The following is an 18,720-nucleotide window of genomic DNA, read 5'->3' on the forward strand; positions in this document are numbered from 1 at the left end:
CTATGATACATGAAAATAAAATAGCTATACTTAGTACTCCCTCCTTCCGTAATTATGAGTCTCATTTCTTGGCGGCACAGGTGTTAAGAAATGTTAAGAAAAGTGAGTGGAAAAAAGTTAGTGGAATAAGGGTCCCACTTGTATATATTAGTTTTAAATGAAATGTGAGTGGAATGAGTTAGTGGAAGGTGAGACTCTATTACCATTTATGGTAAAAGTGAACCGAGACTCTTATTTTCAGATGGACTAAAATAGAAAAACATGACTCCTATTCACGGATGGAGGGAGTACCAATCAAAATGCTAACATCATTAATTGAAAAGAGATGCATTGGCTTGGACCATGTCAAGCAGCAAACAGAAATCCGACAACAGCATCTGATTGGTCCACGTGGCACCCCAGCAGGGGCCATCCTCCATTGACATGAAATCATCAGTATTTTTTCTTTTTAACAGCCATTTTATTGAGTGTTACAAATTAAAATCAGTCAAAAAAGAAGTAATAAAGTATCATAAAATAATGACTGCATGATCTTTAACACAATGTTCACGGTACATTGGAAAAAGGCAACTTCCTTTAATGGAAAAGGAGGAGCTTTCCCGTGCATCTCCTCACGACTATATAATATAAACCACACAATAACAATGCTTCAACATACTCCAATCTCAAGCAGTAGCTGAGGCACATCTCGCGATGTCGTTCGCCTACTCCAAGAACTTCCTACGGCGCTTCTGTGTCGAGGATTTCCAGACCGGGGGGGCCGAGGGAAGCAGCAGTAGCTTCTTCTCCAGCCATCTCATTCCCTCCCTCGGAGCGAGGATCAATCAAACCACGAGGCTTAGGAAGCACATCATCTCCCCTTTCAGTCCCCGGTATAGGTACGTGATCAGAACACATCCCTCACCTCAGACACTGCCACTCTTGTTTTCTTGATATTCTTGTTTCAGGGCATGGGAGATGTTTCTGATTCTCCTGGTCGTTTACTCCGCGTGGATCTCTCCGTTCGAGTTTGCATTCCTTCCCTACAAGCAAGACGCCATGTTCGTTGTGGACAACATTGTCAATGCTTTCTTTGCTGTCGACATCGTCCTCACCTTCTTCGTGGCCTACATGGACAGCCAGTCGTATCTTCTGGTCGACGATCACAAGAAGATAGCATTGAGGTAATGCATTTTTCGAATAAATTCAGATTTGAGGGATTAATGTGTACGGAACCAGCATAGGCTGGAGCTGTCCGCCTATTTATACAGAGTAAAAGCAGCGTTCACCATTTTTCTTTCTTAACAAAGTTTCTGTATTTACATTTTTCTCAGCTACCATTTGAAAATTTGTAGTAATAGTAATATCTTATTTTGATTCATTATATCTATATTTTATACTTTATTCACTACATATTTTAACCTATTTCGCTATACTTTCCCAATATCAATATCTATGTATATAAGAAGTAATATCTCTGTCCTATTAGAAAGGAAACGTTTTTTTATTGTCCCATTAAAAATGAAATATTTTTTAAAATAAAAAATAATAATATCTCTACTTTTCCATTTCTCTTACTTTACTCTTTCTTCATTAACTTACAGAACAACACTGCATAAAATCTCGTGTCAGAAACCAAACGTTACATATTTATAAGGATAGAGGGAGTATTAATATTTGCTTCGCGCCCTTAAATTGATAATTATTATACGTCACTGAGGACAACTAATACTGCTAGAATTGACAATCCGCTTTCAAAGATAATAAGAGTGTCAGTGTCGCGTTGTCTTACGTTAAATTTCAGCACCGGCTTCTTTAAATTTTCTGGTTCCGTCACTGATTTGTAGTAAGATGGTAAGTGAAGTTGTTGACCTGTTTGTGTCGATGATGTAACGAGCAGGTATGTGTCGACCTGGTTTGGTTTTGATCTCTGCTCGACAGTGCCGTTTCAAGCTCTCAGCATACTCTTCACAGATCACAGCGGCGGATTAGGCTTCAAATTGCTCAGCATGCTCCGGTTGTGGCGTCTCAGACGGGTCAGCTCCCTCTTTGCAAGGTCCGTTGTCTCTCTGAGTTGACGTTACCTTTTGCTTAGAATGCTTCGTCCCGGATGACAACCAACTCTTGCTTCTTTCCTTCCATCAGGCTCGAGAAGGACACCCGGTTCAACTATTTCTGGACTCGCTGCACCAAGCTCGTGTCGGTAAGCCCGTGCGACTATCTGAATGTTTCGTGCTACTGTGTGTTTGCGTGTGGCGATAAAAAGTTGAATATTGGCTTCAGGTCACTCTGTTCGCGGTGCACACTGCTGGCTGCTTCAACTACATGATTGCTGACAGGTATCCGGACCCGCAGAAGACGTGGATTGGCGCGGTCTATCCAGATTTCAAACGGTTGAGCCTCTGGGACAGATACATAACCGCAATGTATTGGTCCATCGTGACTCTAACTACGACAGGTTACGGGGACTTACACGCGGAGAACCCGAGAGAGATGCTGTTCGGAGTCTGCTACATGCTGTTCAACCTCGGACTCACAGCATACATCATAGGAAACATGACAAACCTCGTCGTGCACTGGACCAGCCGCACGAGAACCTTTGTAAGTTTTTCATCCTAGGCTTCTTGGAATCTCTTGTGCTCTCACTCAAAAAGACTGCTAAATTTAGACCTCATTTGCTTGCAGAGAGACTCTATCCGCGCTGCTTCGGAGTTTGCAAAGAGGAATCAGCTGCCCCCGCGGATTGAAGACCAGCTCCTGTCGCATATATGTCTCAAGTTCAAGACGGAAGGGTTGAAGCAGCAGGAGACGATGAATGGCCTGCCGAAGGCCATTCGTTCCAGCATTGCGCATTACCTGTTTTACCCCGTTGTTCAAAATGCCCGTCTCTTCCACGGGGTTTCACAGGAGTTCCTTCTCCAACTGGTAACTCTTCTTACCCCTATCTTGATCAGTTTCCTTACCTTTACTTCTTCGTTTCGTTTTCTGAGCATCTCTGTGCTTGACTGAATAGGTACCGGAGATGGAGGCTGAGTACTACCCTCCCAGGGAAGACGTTATTCTGCAAAACGAGGCTCCAACAGATGTATATATACTGGTCACCGGATCAGTGGTAAGACGTTGCTCGATTTTCATAGATTGTGTTATAAAATAACTGAAAAGCCTCTGCTTCCCAACCTTCACATTCTAACTGTCTTCTTTTTTTTGCTGACAGAAATTCGCTGTCAAAATCAACGGACAGGATCATGTAAGTTTTACGAATCAGTATACCGTAACACAGTTCACAATATATAAAGAAAGATCGACTGTTTGACATTATACTGTCTTTCACATCATGAATACAGGTAGTCGGAAAGGCTTCAGCAGGGGATATTTTCGGGGAGGTAGGAGTCTTATGTGGAAAGCCACACCCGTTTGGTGTTCGAACGACAGAAGTCGCTCAGATACTACGGCTGAACAGAAGCACGTTTCTCAACATTCTTCATGCTTATTCAGAAGACGAGCGCGTTGTTATGAACAATCTTTTCATGGTAAATTTCAGCAAGCAGCAATAATTTTCCCTCTTTTTGCAGATTCAACTGTTCATACTTGCTGATTTTTACATTCTGAATCAAGAAAATGAAAGCATGCGGTGGCTTCAACGTAGAGGGCCAGCATGATCCAAGTCTGAACACAACAAGATGTTTTGATGGAGACAGTTATAGTCACACTCGGTATCAAGATAATTTCCACAACGAGGCGGTGAAACAGCATACAGTATATATCGAGAATTCAAGTTGTACGACAGCACATCCAAAAGAGAGTAACGATACCAAAGGAAGCAAAGCTGAAGTGGATTCTTCTACAGAGGAAGGCCAAACATCTCTCAACGTTGCTATTCGACAGGGTCATATAGAGACGGTCCGTTTTCTGCTGGAAAGAGGTGCAAATGTGAACATACCGGATGCGAGAGGTTGGACACCAAAGGCATTAGCAGAAATGCAAACAGATAGAGGCATATACGACCTTATACTAAATTATGAAAATAAAAAGAAACCTGACGGGAGCATCAATGACGCGGCCAATCATGCACAAGCAGTAATTCCGGAGAAGAAGAGAGTCACCATTCACATTAAGTGTGAAAATAGTAAGCATTCGGAAAAGAAGCTCCCAAAGCTAATAGTCCTACCTCATTCAATAGAAGATCTACTCAAAATAGCAGGTATGCGGTATTCAAACTTCATATATGACACTTACCTCGTCGAATATATGACAATGGCCTCCTTGTGGATGCAGGTAAAAAATTCGGAGATGGCAGCATCGCAAGCATAGTAAATGCAGAAAATGCAGAGATAGACGACATAAGTGTCGTGCGAGATGGTGACCATTTGTTTTTCTTATCAAGCCAGAGCAAAGATCAAGCATAATGTTAGCTAACAATCACAATGACTATAACCACATGTGTAGGGCAAAGCCAATTCTCACAGAAATAATAGTATACAGACATTTTAACACTGACCTATCATTCCATGTGTTCTTTATGCTAATAACAATGGAAGAAAAAACCGTACAATCATTACATGGTTGTCTTACAACCCACTGCATATGTAAATTCTGACTAATTGTATAACTCAACATCAACTAGTGAAACTTCCGGCGGAAATTTTACCAATCCTAGGATGTGAGTCTCAGTATATAAAGTTCCTTCCATAAAATATTTCATACATCACTAGTTCACATACAAAATAGACCCAAAGTAGCTGATGCAAGCAGAAATTCAACAATCTTTGAACTCATGAATTTGATTTGAGGGATAACTGGCTGTCGGGATGTATTATCCCTACTATTGGCAAGGCCCGGTTAAAACTGAAATTTGAAATTCTGCCTTCAATAGTAAATCTTCTTTGTCAGAGAAGAAGCTTCATTTTCTTTTAGCATGGCCGTGAATAGGTAACAGATGGGCTCTGTGTTGAACACATATTCATCCAATGGAATAACATTGCTACTACTGAACAGTAAATATAGATATCTCATTGTTTTCTGTCACACCCCAACTCCTATGACGTATATTCTTTTGATAAAATAAATCTAAAATTTTAAATTAATTAACCCAAGTATCAAATACGTAAAATGCACGTATCAGATGAGTTCAAAAATCAACCAACATTATTGGTACACCTTTCAAAACATTTTGAACTATAGTGGGACTCTCTCACCATTCTGTATGATATCAATTTATTCATACGCAAAAATTATGATAAGGAAAATGTTGCTAAACTGCGCTAGCCGATCCCGATAATATGTGGAGTTTCATAAATCACGTCAACCAAACGTCACCGATATGTTATCTGGAAATATTAGTGGCGTATATGAGCCACCACTTAGTGTATATAAATTTCCGCCTTTAATTTCGCAATACACAAACATCAAGCATATTCTTTTAATCAACACATATAATCAAAACCAATACAAACATATAACATAATCAATTTCATATTCATATGCATATGCCTCTCTATTTATTTTTATTAATCTATGACGGATCAAGCGCCCGGGATTTCTCCAAACCATATCACAAACAAATTCACATAATTAGTTTATAATATACTATACTATCCGTATGTATACCATTCCATTACTATGATTTAGTTAGCTTACTTGAATATATTTATGTATGCTTTATATATATATATATATATATATATATATATATATATATATAGGGATGTATTCATTTCCTTTTCCTATATTTCCTCCTTTTTCCTTCTTAATATCAGCCATTAGATTAGAGAAATGAACGATCAAGATCAACATTGGGTAATTAATCCCGTGTTGCATTATTTGTCCTATTTTGTGCATTATGAGGGTACAATAGTAATCTAATAATGGCTGGAAACCGCTACGAATAATGCACCACATGGTCACGAGTAATGCATATAATTGACTATATAATGCACAATATGTTAACTGCAATGCATACGAATAAGATGTATCATGTTATGATGTTTGGACACACGTTTCTTGTTTCCCCTAAGGGTTTAATAAGCTTAGGGGCTAGGGTATAGTACGTAGACACGTATGTAATCTTCACATGGTAACGAGTAATGGATATAATTGACTATATAATGCACAATTTGTGAACTGCAATGCATACGAACAAGATGTGTTGTGTTATGATGTTTGACACACGTTTCTTGTTTCCCCTAAGGGTTTAATAAGCTTAGGGGCTAGGGTATAGTACGTACGCATTAATAACAAATTATAAAACGATACGAATAATTCACCAAATTGTCACGAGTAATGGATGTTATTAACTATATAATGCACAATATGTGAACTGCAATGCATACGAATAAGATGTACCATGTTATGATGTTTGACACACGTTTCTTGTTTCCCCTAAGGGTTTAATAAGCTTAGGGGCTAGGGTATAGTACGTAGACATTACTAAATGCACGTATGTAATCTTCAATCCGTTGATTAACCCATATAAACAATACCTCTAATAATGCATAATATACTGAGATAATGACAATTAACAGCTACATAATGCACTACCTAAACCAAATAATGCACATACGTATATTCCAATAACAACAATTTGTTAGTAATGTCTACGTACTATACCCTAGCCCCTAAGCTTATTAAACCCTTAGGGGAAACAAGAAACGTGTGTCAAACATCATAACATGGTACATCTTATTCGTATGCATTGCAGTTCACATATTGTGCATTATATAGTTAATAACATCCATTACTCGTGACAATTTGGTGAATTATTCGTATCGTTTTATAATTTGTTATTAATGCGTACGTACTATACCCTAGCCCCTAAGCTTATTAAACCCTTAGGGGAAACAAGAAACGTGTGTCAAACATCATAACACAGCACATCTTATTCGTATGCATTGCAGTTCACAAATTGTGCATTATATAGTCAATTATATCCATTACTCGTTACCATGTGAAGATTACATACGTGTCTACGTACTATACCCTAGCCCCTAAGCTTATTAAACCCTTAGGGGAAACAAGAAACGTGTGTCCAAACATCATAACATGGTACATCTTATTCGTATGCATTGCAGTTAACATATTGTGCATTATATAGTCAATTATATACATTACTCGTGACCATGTGGTGCATTATTCGTAGATACCAAAATGTGGCAGTTACTTTTCCATCAAATGTCAATAATAACCCTGTAATGCATACAACCACCTTCTATAAGGCAACACGAAACCAGTTTTATAGAATCAATCTGATCCGTTGATGCCTTAGATCTAACGCGTAATATTAAGAAGGAAAAAAGATCTAAGATGTGAAAAGGAGAATAACGCTCCTCTATATATATATATATATATAGCTATATTGATTTCCCAATAAATACCATTTTCTGTAGTATCCATTTAATATATTTATAAATTGAACGACAATAAAATGTGCAATGGATAATAAAATACCCAAATCTGCAAAATGATACTACATGTTTTGGGTCATGGATGTGACATTTTAGATGATTAAAGTGCTTGACATGAAATTGGATGGCAGTTGCAAGTAAGTCTCAGAATGATCACTTTAAGACTGTACAATTTAGATGATTAAAGTGCAAACAAAAAGAGGAGAGCAAAAACAAACTGAGTATGCTATTTCTGGGACAAGACTTAAATGAATACATCTCTCATAGCACGTCTAAGCAAAATCTTCCGCAAGCTTCAAATTTTCCAGATTCTTGAGCAAGTTTACATGAAGGAAACATACCTATTTATGGGGATTTTAAAGTCAATAGTGGCAAGTTAAAAAGAAAGATAGCACAACGATGGCTACCAAAAGAGTTCCTATTTGGACTAAAGCAGATGATCCATTTCGGACCTCTCCTTTGAAAACCAACTCATTGGGCTCTGATTTCTTAACTAGAAGTTCTTAGACACCTTACATTGATTCTTTGTGCAAATATGTCACATTATTTACAGGAAGTCGATATAAATAAAGAAACTCGATGCAACTATCATTAACAAAGCATCCAAACAAACAGGAAGTCAATATAAAGAAACAAATACTTCGCATTAACTGTGCTCAAGTTGAATTTCGGCCCACAAGTAAAAATCACCAAATTTCTCGATTCCCACAAACACTGGTAGAACGACGACATGCAAAATTAAAAAATAAAAATGAAATCTTTAACAAAAGAAACCGCCGGGAGATCTGAAGGAAACAGCACGAACATTGAATATCGATAGCCATTGCCGCCGAAACTTGGTATTGTCGTAATGTATGTACATCTTTCATTAAATGCGGTAGCGATTTTGACATCTTTGATTACAACTTTTATATAGTGACGCTGCGAAGTGGATTTCCGATATTTCGGAGACCGCGCGAAATCTCTATTCAGATTCTTTATAGTATTTAAATATTTAGTTATAATCTCTATTTGGGACGAACGAGAGGTCATCCGCGGTCATGCGCGTACGTCCGTTGGGATGTCCGTCGTCTCGTCCGCTATTGTGGTGACTCGACGGACGTTCCGATGGACTTCCCAATTTTCGAGTTTTTTAATATGGCTTGTTGCACTTCTTTTTATTTGCACCACTTGTATTAATGAGTTTATCTCTCTACTCTCTTTTCTATTGAAGATAAATGGAGCACGGCTGTGATTCTCTCGCAATGAGCGAGTCACAAACGCTGACGTTCCCCGTTGGAAGTGGAAGAAACGCTTGCCTAATCGGAATTTGTTGCAGTGCACCATCGGAATTTGTATGCTTTTGCAATCAGCAAAAGCAGCCTAATCTGCATCATCTTGAACTCTTTGCACATTGGATGGGAATGAAGGACTTGAAGCCATTCTTCGCGGTTATCCACGTCTCGAATCACTTGACATTCGGCGATGTTTTGATCTTGATCTTGAAGGGGATTTGGGGAAAAGATGTCGTCAGAAAGTTAAACATCTTAAACTCCCTAATGACTCTGTTAGTGATGTACCGTGGCCTAATTGCGATGACAGAGATCCATTTAGTTCATCTGCCCCTAGATTTGAATTTTACGAATACAACTATTATAAAGATTATTGTAGACGCTACGGTAAAAATTTCAACTTATTATGATCATGGTACACTGGTATCTTTCTTCTATCAATTTTCTTTTTTTTAATGAATTTATATGGACAAATAATACTCACATTGTTTTCCCTTTTTTCTTGGTTTATTGTGGCGGGATTAGTTGTGATTATTTCCTTTTGACCTTTGTAATCAATAGATCTTTTATGTCTTTATTTACTCGACTTTATCTTTAGGTTATCATGATTTAGTAGTTATTTTTGTCTTAATGCCTAACAAAATGTTTGGTCGTGTTAAAGGTAGAACACCTTTTATATATAGAATGCAAAACCAAGTAAAATACTCCATTCGTCCCAATTTAATTGTCACTCTTTTCCATTTCGGTCCGTCCTAACTTAATTGTCACACTTCATTTTTACCATAAATGGTAAGTAGGTCTCACATTCAATATAAAAAAGTGGATTTCACATTCCAACCTAAGTTGGGACGGGGGAGTACCATTTATATATAGAATGCAAAACCAAATTAAATAGGTCATTATAAGAGAATATATAAGACCAATATAACATGATTTTAGTTCATTATGACAAATTTGGATTAATGAATAAACAACCTAAAACTAAACTAAGTTATTAAAGATTTGAATTTCCTAATGAACTAAAAATGAACTAGGTCATTTAAGATCTAAATTATTTATAATGAACTAAACAATGCAATGAATTCAATGGTGCCATTTGATAAACTTTTTTTTAGATATGTGTTATGTGTTTATAATTGGTTATGTGTTGATCATGTAAATGGAGTTCCTTTAAAAGGAAAACCCCTTAAACTTAATTAGCTAAACCAAATAAAACAAGTCATTATAAAACACAATTAAGGTCATTAGAACATTATTTTAAATTTAGTATATGAAATTTATTTTTTAAGATGAATTAAACAATCTAAAAATGAACTAGGTCATTTTAAGATCTGACTTTTGTATGAACTAACAACAAAGTAATAATGAACTTAATAGTATCTTATAATGAACTATTTCTACTTAGAAATAAAATCAACAACTTTTTTGATTACTAGAGAAATTCGTTCAACAAGATCAAAGCAAAAATTTAAAAAGAAAAAAATCAAAGAAATTGAGAAAAACAGCAAGTCATGATATTTGGAAGGAAACAACACGAATCTAGAATAGCTATTGTCGGCGAAACTTGTGTTCCTCGTAATGTAGGTAAATCTTTCATTGAATGCGGTAGCAATTTCGACATCCTTGATTAGAACTTTTAAATAGTGAAGTCTAGAAAATGAGAACCAATCGTGCACGGAAAATCTTTATTGAGATTATGTATTTTTTTTACAATTATTTTGAAGTTCTTAGTAATTAAATGAGACTATTATAACGACTATTTTCGAAATGAAATAATAAGAATCACAATTCAGAAGCTGGAATGAAATTTAAAAAAATTATTAATAAAAATTCGATTAAGGATTATTAGGCTGTGTTTGGTTTGTGAGTGATGTAATTCCAAGTAAAGTTATTGGCCAGTAAATGATTTTGTTTGGGTCAAGTTTTAATTGCACATACAATTGTTTGATTTTAATGTTAGTTTTGTATTTAACTTACAAATGGACTTTAAAAATAGTATCAATACTGAAAACCATGTAGGGGTTATGGAGATCTTCCGGTGAATTGTCCGGTGAATGTTATGAAGAGACCAACAGGAGACTAAAGTAAATTCACTGGAAGTTTCTCCTGTAGGCCTCTTCATAATATTCACTGGACAATTCACCGGAAGATCTCCGTAACCTCCACATGGTTGTCGGTATTGCTACTATTTTTAAAGTCCATCCGTAAGACTAACATTAAAATCAAAATATATATTATAATTATATATAGATATGTTTATTTACATGCTCAATACAGTTTCTCCAAAATCGAAGTTTATACATCAGATACTTCGTAGCCTTTTCGTGGTAAGCCTTTACGTCATTTTTGTTGTAAGCCTTTTCATCATTGACACTCAAGACATAGTTAAACATTAGAGATCCACATTTCTCAACTTCTCTAGCTAATCATAATCGTGAAAAAGGAGAATAGGAAAATTGTTATAACCATACTTTGACTTTGACAATACATCATATAGTAGATGATACACCTCTTTATGAAAACTATTTGTTCTTCCTCTTTCCAAAAAATTGCCAAGTTTAGACCCCAAGACCCTTTAAATAACCAGCTTCGGTGGTCAGAGTTGATATTATACAAGAAAATATAAAATTTAAAAGTAAGCAAATGGTATAATTCGCAAAATTATAATAAATGGGCCACAAATTTTACCTTTTTCTACCTGCCTTAAGCATAAGTAGTCACACTCTGAAAGAAGGTCGGGGTAGGTAATTCAAATACGGTAAATGGATACATTAAAGCCTTTTCCATTAGGATCTTGAGATTCTCGATGTCTTTTGAACCTCTTGTCTCAGATCTCCGGTCATGTTGAAAAGTATTCCTATCAGAGTACCGTCTCGTGTGCTTTTTATGGCAACACCGTTCAATATATTCTCGTGAAAGGCTTTTGCTTAGTGTATGGCTCCGAGACCATTAGTGATGGGGCCAAAAACGTTCTTATAAAATCTTTCATGATGTTCATCCACCAACGCTTATGATTACCTTCATGACGGTAGTCTTGGATTATTTTACTCCTACTCCCCTTCATTCCTACTGAATTATGCTCCAGCCACTCATCTAGAGTGCAAAGCAAATCATTTGCTAGGAAACACTTATGTTCCCTATTATTGCACAAAATGCGAAGGATATTGGAATTTTCTATAGCATCGAAATGTGATTGAACAATGTAATAATAATACTCATGCTTGAAAACGGTGCACATAAGTGTTAAGTTTGACACATTGTTAGATATGTTGGTTTTCTTTAAAGACGTTGATTTTGATCCTATTTTGTATATTGTGAGACATTGTTATATCTATTTCTCTATCATATTGATATTTTGACTACTTTGTGAATATTGTGTAGAAAATGAGATGAAAACCGATTTAAAAGTCTAAAAGAATGATCCGGAATTGAAAAGGGCACAAAATCGAGCACAACTGACGATCCGCCAGCTTCGCAACATGACGAAGTCGGTGACTCATCGGGTTCCTAGCAAAATACCACCGTAGACTAGAGGTGCCCAAGGTTTACGGTTCTGGTGGCTAACCGCAAAACCTTAACCGGTGGTTACGGTTCCGAACCGAATTTACCCTAACCGAAATTGTTGATTTTAAAACCGTGGTTCGGTTCAGGTCCGAAAATTTCCAAACCAAAACCGTGTCGGAATCCCCGGTTCCGGCATCCTTGAATGCGGTAGCAATTTCGACATCCTTGATTAGAACTTTTAAATAGTGAAGTCTAGAAAACGAGAACCAATCGTGCACGGGAAATCTTTATTGAGATTATGTATTTTTTTTACAATTATTTTGAAGTTCTTAGTAATTAAATGAGACTATTATAACAACTATTTTCGAAATGAAATAATAAGAATCACAATTCAGAAGCTTGAATGAAATTTAAAAAAATTATTAATAAAAATTCAATTAAGGATTATTAGGCTGTGTTTGGTTTGTGAGTGATGTAATTCCAAGTAAAGTTATTGGCCAGTAAATGATTTTGTTTGGGTCAAGTTTTAATTGCACATACAATTGTTTGATTTTAATGTTAGTTTTGTATTTAACTTACAAATGGACTTTAAAAATAGTATCAATACTGAAAACCATGTAGGGGTTATGGAGATCTTCCGGTGAATTGTCCGGTGAATGTTATGAAGAGACCAACAGGAGACTAAAGTAAATTCACTGGAAGTTTCTCCTGTAGGCCTCTTCATAATATTCACTGGACAATTCACCGGAAGATCTCCGTAACCTCTACATGGTTGTCGGTATTGCTACTATTTTTAAAGTCCATCCGTAAGACTAACATTAAAATCAAAATATATATTATAATTATATATATAGATATGTTTATTTACATGCTCAATACAGTTTCTCCAAAATCGAAGTTTATACATCAGATACTTCGTAGCCTTTTCGTGGTAAGCCTTTACGTCATTTTTGTTGTAAGCCTTTTCATCATTGACACTCAAGACATAGTTAAACATTAGAGATCCACATTTCTCAACTTCTCTAGCTAATCATAATCGTGAAAAAGGAGAATAGGAAAATTGTTATAACCATACTTTGACTTTGACAATACATCATATAGTAGATGATACACCTCTTTATGAAAACTATTTGTTCTTCCTCTTTCCGAAAAATTGCCAAGTTTAGACCCCAAGACCCTTTAAATAACCAGCTTCGGTGGTCAGAGTTGATATTATACAAGAAAATATAAAATTTAAAAGTAAGCAAATGGTATAATTCGCAAAATTATAATAAATGGGCCACAAATTTTACCTTTTTCTACCTGCCTTAAGCATAAGTAGTCACACTCTGAAAGAAGGTCGGGGTAGGTAATTCAAATACGGTAAATGGATACATTAAAGCCTTTTCCATTAGGATCTTGAGATTCTCGATGTCATTTGAACCTCTTGTCTCAGATCTCCGGTCATGTTGAAAAGTATTCCTATCAGAGTACCGTCTCGTGTGCTTTTTATGGCAACACCGTTCAATATATTCTCGCGAAAGGCTTTTGCTTAGTGTATGGCTCCGAGACCATTAGTGATGGGGCCAAAAACATTCTTATAAAATCTTTCATGATGTTCATCCACCAACGCTTATGATTACCTTCATGACGGTAGTCTTGGATTATTTTACTCCTACTCCCCTTCATTCCTACTGAATTATGCTCCAGCCACTCATCTAGAGTGCAAAGCAAATCATTTGCTAGGAAACACTTATGTTCCCTATTATTGCACAAAATGCGAAGGATATTGGAATTTTCTATAGCATCGAAATGTGATTGAACAATGTAATAATAATACTCATGCTTGAAAACGGTGCACATAAGTGTTAAGTTTGACACATTGTTAGATATGTTGGTTTTCTTTAAAGACGTTGATTTTGATCCTATTTTGTATATTGTGAGACATTGTTATATCTATTTCTCTATCATATTGATATTTTGACTACTTTGTGAATATTGTGTAGAAAATGAGATGAAAACCGATTTAAAAGTCTAAAAGAATGATCCGGAATTGAAAAGGGCACAAAATCGAGCACAACTGACGATCCGCCAGCTTCGCAACATGACGAAGTCGGTGACTCATCGGGTTCCTAGCAAAATACCACCGTAGACTAGAGGTGCCCAAGGTTTACGGTTCTGGTGGCTAACCGCAAAACCTTAACCGGTGGTTACGGTTCCGAACCGAATTTACCCTAACCGAAATTGTTGATTTTAAAACCGTGGTTCGGTTCAGGTCCGAAAATTTCCAAACCAAAACCGTGTCGGAATCCCCGGTTCCGGCATCCTTGAATGCGGTAGCAATTTCGACATCCTTGATTAGAACTTTTAAATAGTGAAGTCTAGAAAACGAGAACCAATCGTGCACGGGAAATCTTTATTGAGATTATGTATTTTTTTTACAATTATTTTGAAGTTCTTAGTAATTAAATGAGACTATTATAACAACTATTTTCGAAATGAAATAATAAGAATCACAATTCAGAAGCTTGAATGAAATTTAAAAAAATTATTAATAAAAATTCAATTAAGGATTATTAGGCTGTGTTTGGTTTGTGAGTGATGTAATTCCAAGTAAAGTTATTGGCCAGTAAATGATTTTGTTTGGGTCAAGTTTTAATTGCACATACAATTGTTTGATTTTAATGTTAGTTTTGTATTTAACTTACAAATGGACTTTAAAAATAGTATCAATACTGAAAACCATGTAGGGGTTATGGAGATCTTCCGGTGAATTGTCCGGTGAATGTTATGAAGAGACCAACAGGAGACTAAAGTAAATTCACTGGAAGTTTCTCCTGTAGGCCTCTTCATAATATTCACTGGACAATTCACCGGAAGATCTCCGTAACCTCTACATGGTTGTCGGTATTGCTACTATTTTTAAAGTCCATCCGTAAGACTAACATTAAAATCAAAATATATATTATAATTATATATATAGATATGTTTATTTACATGCTCAATACAGTTTCTCCAAAATCGAAGTTTATACATCAGATACTTCGTAGCCTTTTCGTGGTAAGCCTTTACGTCATTTTTGTTGTAAGCCTTTTCATCATTGACACTCAAGACATAGTTAAACATTAGAGATCCACATTTCTCAACTTCTCTAGCTAATCATAATCGTGAAAAAGGAGAATAGGAAAATTGTTATAACCATACTTTGACTTTGACAATACATCATATAGTAGATGATACACCTCTTTATGAAAACTATTTGTTCTTCCTCTTTCCGAAAAATTGCCAAGTTTAGACCCCAAGACCCTTTAAATAACCAGCTTCGGTGGTCAGAGTTGATATTATACAAGAAAATATAAAATTTAAAAGTAAGCAAATGGTATAATTCGCAAAATTATAATAAATGGGCCACAAATTTTACCTTTTTCTACCTGCCTTAAGCATAAGTAGTCACACTCTGAAAGAAGGTCGGGGTAGGTAATTCAAATACGGTAAATGGATACATTAAAGCCTTTTCCATTAGGATCTTGAGATTCTCGATGTCTTTTGAACCTCTTGTCTCAGATCTCCGGTCATGTTGAAAAGTATTCCTATCAGAGTACCGTCTCGTGTGCTTTTTATGGCAACACCGTTCAATATATTCTCGTGAAAGGCTTTTGCTTAGTGTATGGCTCCGAGACCATTAGTGATGGGGCCAAAAACATTCTTATAAAATCTTTCATGATGTTCATCCACCAACGCTTATGATTACCTTCATGACGGTAGTCTTGGATTATTTTACTCCTACTCCCCTTCATTCCTACTGAATTATGCTCCAGCCACTCATCTAGAGTGCAAAGCAAATCATTTGCTAGGAAACACTTATGTTCCCTATTATTGCACAAAATGCGAAGGATATTGGAATTTTCTATAGCATCGAAATGTGATTGAACAATGTAATAATAATACTCATGCTTGAAAACGGTGCACATAAGTGTTAAGTTTGACACATTGTTAGATATGTTGGTTTTCTTTAAAGACGTTGATTTTGATCCTATTTTGTATATTGTGAGACATTGTTATATCTATTTCTCTATCATATTGATATTTTGACTACTTTGTGAATATTGTGTAGAAAATGAGATGAAAACCGATTTAAAAGTCTAAAAGAATGATCCGGAATTGAAAAGGGCACAAAATCGAGCACAACTGACGATCCGCCAGCTTCGCAACATGACGAAGTCGGTGACTCATCGGGTTCCTAGCAAAATACCACCGTAGACTAGAGGTGCCCAAGGTTTACGGTTCTGGTGGCTAACCGCAAAACCTTAACCGGTGGTTACGGTTCCGAACCGAATTTACCCTAACCGAAATTGTTGATTTTAAAACCGTGGTTCGGTTCAGGTCCGAAAATTTCCAAACCAAAACCGTGTCGGAATCCCCGGTTCCGGCATCCTTGAATGCGGTAGCAATTTCGACATCCTTGATTAGAACTTTTAAATAGTGAAGTCTAGAAAACGAGAACCAATCGTGCACGGGAAATCTTTATTGAGATTATGTATTTTTTTTACAATTATTTTGAAGTTCTTAGTAATTAAATGAGACTATTATAACAACTATTTTCGAAATGAAATAATAAGAATCACAATTCAGAAGCTTGAATGAAATTTAAAAAAATTATTAATAAAAATTCAATTAAGGATTATTAGGCTGTGTTTGGTTTGTGAGTGATGTAATTCCAAGTAAAGTTATTGGCCAGTAAATGATTTTGTTTGGGTCAAGTTTTAATTGCACATACAATTGTTTGATTTTAATGTTAGTTTTGTATTTAACTTACAAATGGACTTTAAAAATAGTATCAATACTGAAAACCATGTAGGGGTTATGGAGATCTTCCGGTGAATTGTCCGGTGAATGTTATGAAGAGACCAACAGGAGACTAAAGTAAATTCACTGGAAGTTTCTCCTGTAGGCCTCTTCATAATATTCACTGGACAATTCACCGGAAGATCTCCGTAACCTCTACATGGTTGTCGGTATTGCTACTATTTTTAAAGTCCATCCGTAAGACTAACATTAAAATCAAAATATATATTATAATTATATATATAGATATGTTTATTTACATGCTCAAAACAGTTTCTCCAAAATCGAAGTTTATACATCAGATACTTCGTAGCCTTTTCGTGGTAAGCCTTTACGTCATTTTTGTTGTAAGCCTTTTCATCATTGACACTCAAGACATAGTTAAACATTAGAGATCCACACTTCTCAACTTCTCTAGCTAATCATAATCGTGAAAAAGGAGAATAGGAAAATTGTTATAACCATACTTTGACTTTGACAATACATCATATAGTAGATGATACACCTCTTTATGAAAACTATTTGTTCTTCCTCTTTCCGAAAAATTGCCAAGTTTAGACCCCAAGACCCTTTAAATAACCAGCTTCGGTGGTCAGAGTTGATATTATACAAGAAAATATAAAATTTAAAAGTAAGCAAATGGTATAATTCGCAAAATTATAATAAATGGGCCACAAATTTTACCTTTTTCTACCTGCCTTAAGCATAAGTAGTCACACTCTGAAAGAAGGTCGGGGTAGGTAATTCAAATACGGTAAATGGATACATTAAAGCCTTTTCCATTAGGATCTTGAGATTCTCGATGTCTTTTGAACCTCTTGTCTCAGATCTCCGGTCATGTTGAAAAGTATTCCTATCAGAGTACCGTCTCGTGTGCTTTTTATGGCAACACCGTTCAATATATTCTCGTGAAAGGCTTTTGCTTAGTGTATGGCTCCGAGACCATTAGTGATGGGGCCAAAAACATTCTTATAAAATCTTTCATGATGTTCATCCACCAACGCTTATGATTACCTTCATGACGGTAGTCTTGGATTATTTTACTCCTACTCCCCTTCATTCCTACTGAATTATGCTCCAGCCACTCATCTAGAGTGCAAAGCAAATCATTTGCTAGGAAACACTTATGTTCCCTATTATTGCACAAAATGCGAAGGATATTGGAATTTTCTATAGCATCGAAATGTGATTGAACAATGTAATAATAATACTCATGCTTGAAAACGGTGCACATAAGTGTTAAGTTTGACACATTGTTAGATATGTTGGTTTTCTTTAAAGACGTTGATTTTGATCCTATTTTGTATATTGTGAGACATTGTTATATCTATTTCTCTATCATATTGATATTTTGACTACTTTGTGAATATTGTGTAGAAAATGAGATGAAAACCGATTTAAAAGTCTAAAAGAATGATCCGGAATTGAAAAGGGCACAAAATCGAGCACAACTGACGATCCGCCAGCTTCGCAACATGACGAAGTCGGTGACTCATCGGGTTCCTAGCAAAATACCACCGTAGACTAGAGGTGCCCAAGGTTTACGGTTCTGGTGGCTAACCGCAAAACCTTAACCGGTGGTTACGGTTCCGAACCGAATTTACCCTAACCGAAATTGTTGATTTTAAAACCGTGGTTCGGTTCAGGTCCGAAAATTTCCAAACCAAAACCGTGTCGGAATCCCCGGTTCCGGCATCCTTGAATGCGGTAGCAATTTCGACATCCTTGATTAGAACTTTTAA

The 18,720-nt window shown here is 36.1% G+C and overlaps 1 protein-coding gene across 1 annotated transcript; it reads left to right on the forward strand.

Annotated features, from left to right (window-relative positions):
* The first annotated feature begins 580 nt into the window (after positions 1 to 580).
* LOC121742319 (potassium channel KAT1-like) lies at positions 581 to 4,483 on the forward strand. Its single transcript, XM_042135426.1, has 11 exons — positions 581 to 878; positions 948 to 1,163; positions 1,880 to 2,035; positions 2,125 to 2,182; positions 2,263 to 2,580; positions 2,665 to 2,904; positions 2,993 to 3,091; positions 3,194 to 3,226; positions 3,324 to 3,509; positions 3,595 to 4,180; positions 4,255 to 4,483. Exons 1-11 carry the CDS (start codon positions 694 to 696, stop codon positions 4,383 to 4,385), a joined length of 2,208 nt encoding a protein of 735 aa, XP_041991360.1. The 5' UTR covers positions 581 to 693; the 3' UTR covers positions 4,386 to 4,483.
* Positions 4,484 to 18,720: the final 14,237 nt, after the last annotated feature.

Source organism: Salvia splendens, chromosome 7 (assembly GCF_004379255.2).
Source record: "Salvia splendens isolate huo1 chromosome 7, SspV2, whole genome shotgun sequence".
Classification (NCBI taxonomy): domain Eukaryota; kingdom Viridiplantae; phylum Streptophyta; class Magnoliopsida; order Lamiales; family Lamiaceae; genus Salvia; species Salvia splendens.

Excerpts from the sequence above, each read along its gene's own strand:
- LOC121742319 (XM_042135426.1), top strand. The coding sequence starts at position 694 with ATGTCGTTCGCCTACTCCAAGAACTTCCTACGGCGCTTCTGTGTCGAG. Across the intron at positions 2,036-2,124 it reads GTCAGCTCCCTCTTTGCAAG|GCTCGAGAAGGACACCCGGT; the intron begins GTCCGTTGTCTC and ends TCCTTCCATCAG. Across the intron at positions 2,183-2,262 it reads GCTGCACCAAGCTCGTGTCG|GTCACTCTGTTCGCGGTGCA; the intron begins GTAAGCCCGTGC and ends TATTGGCTTCAG.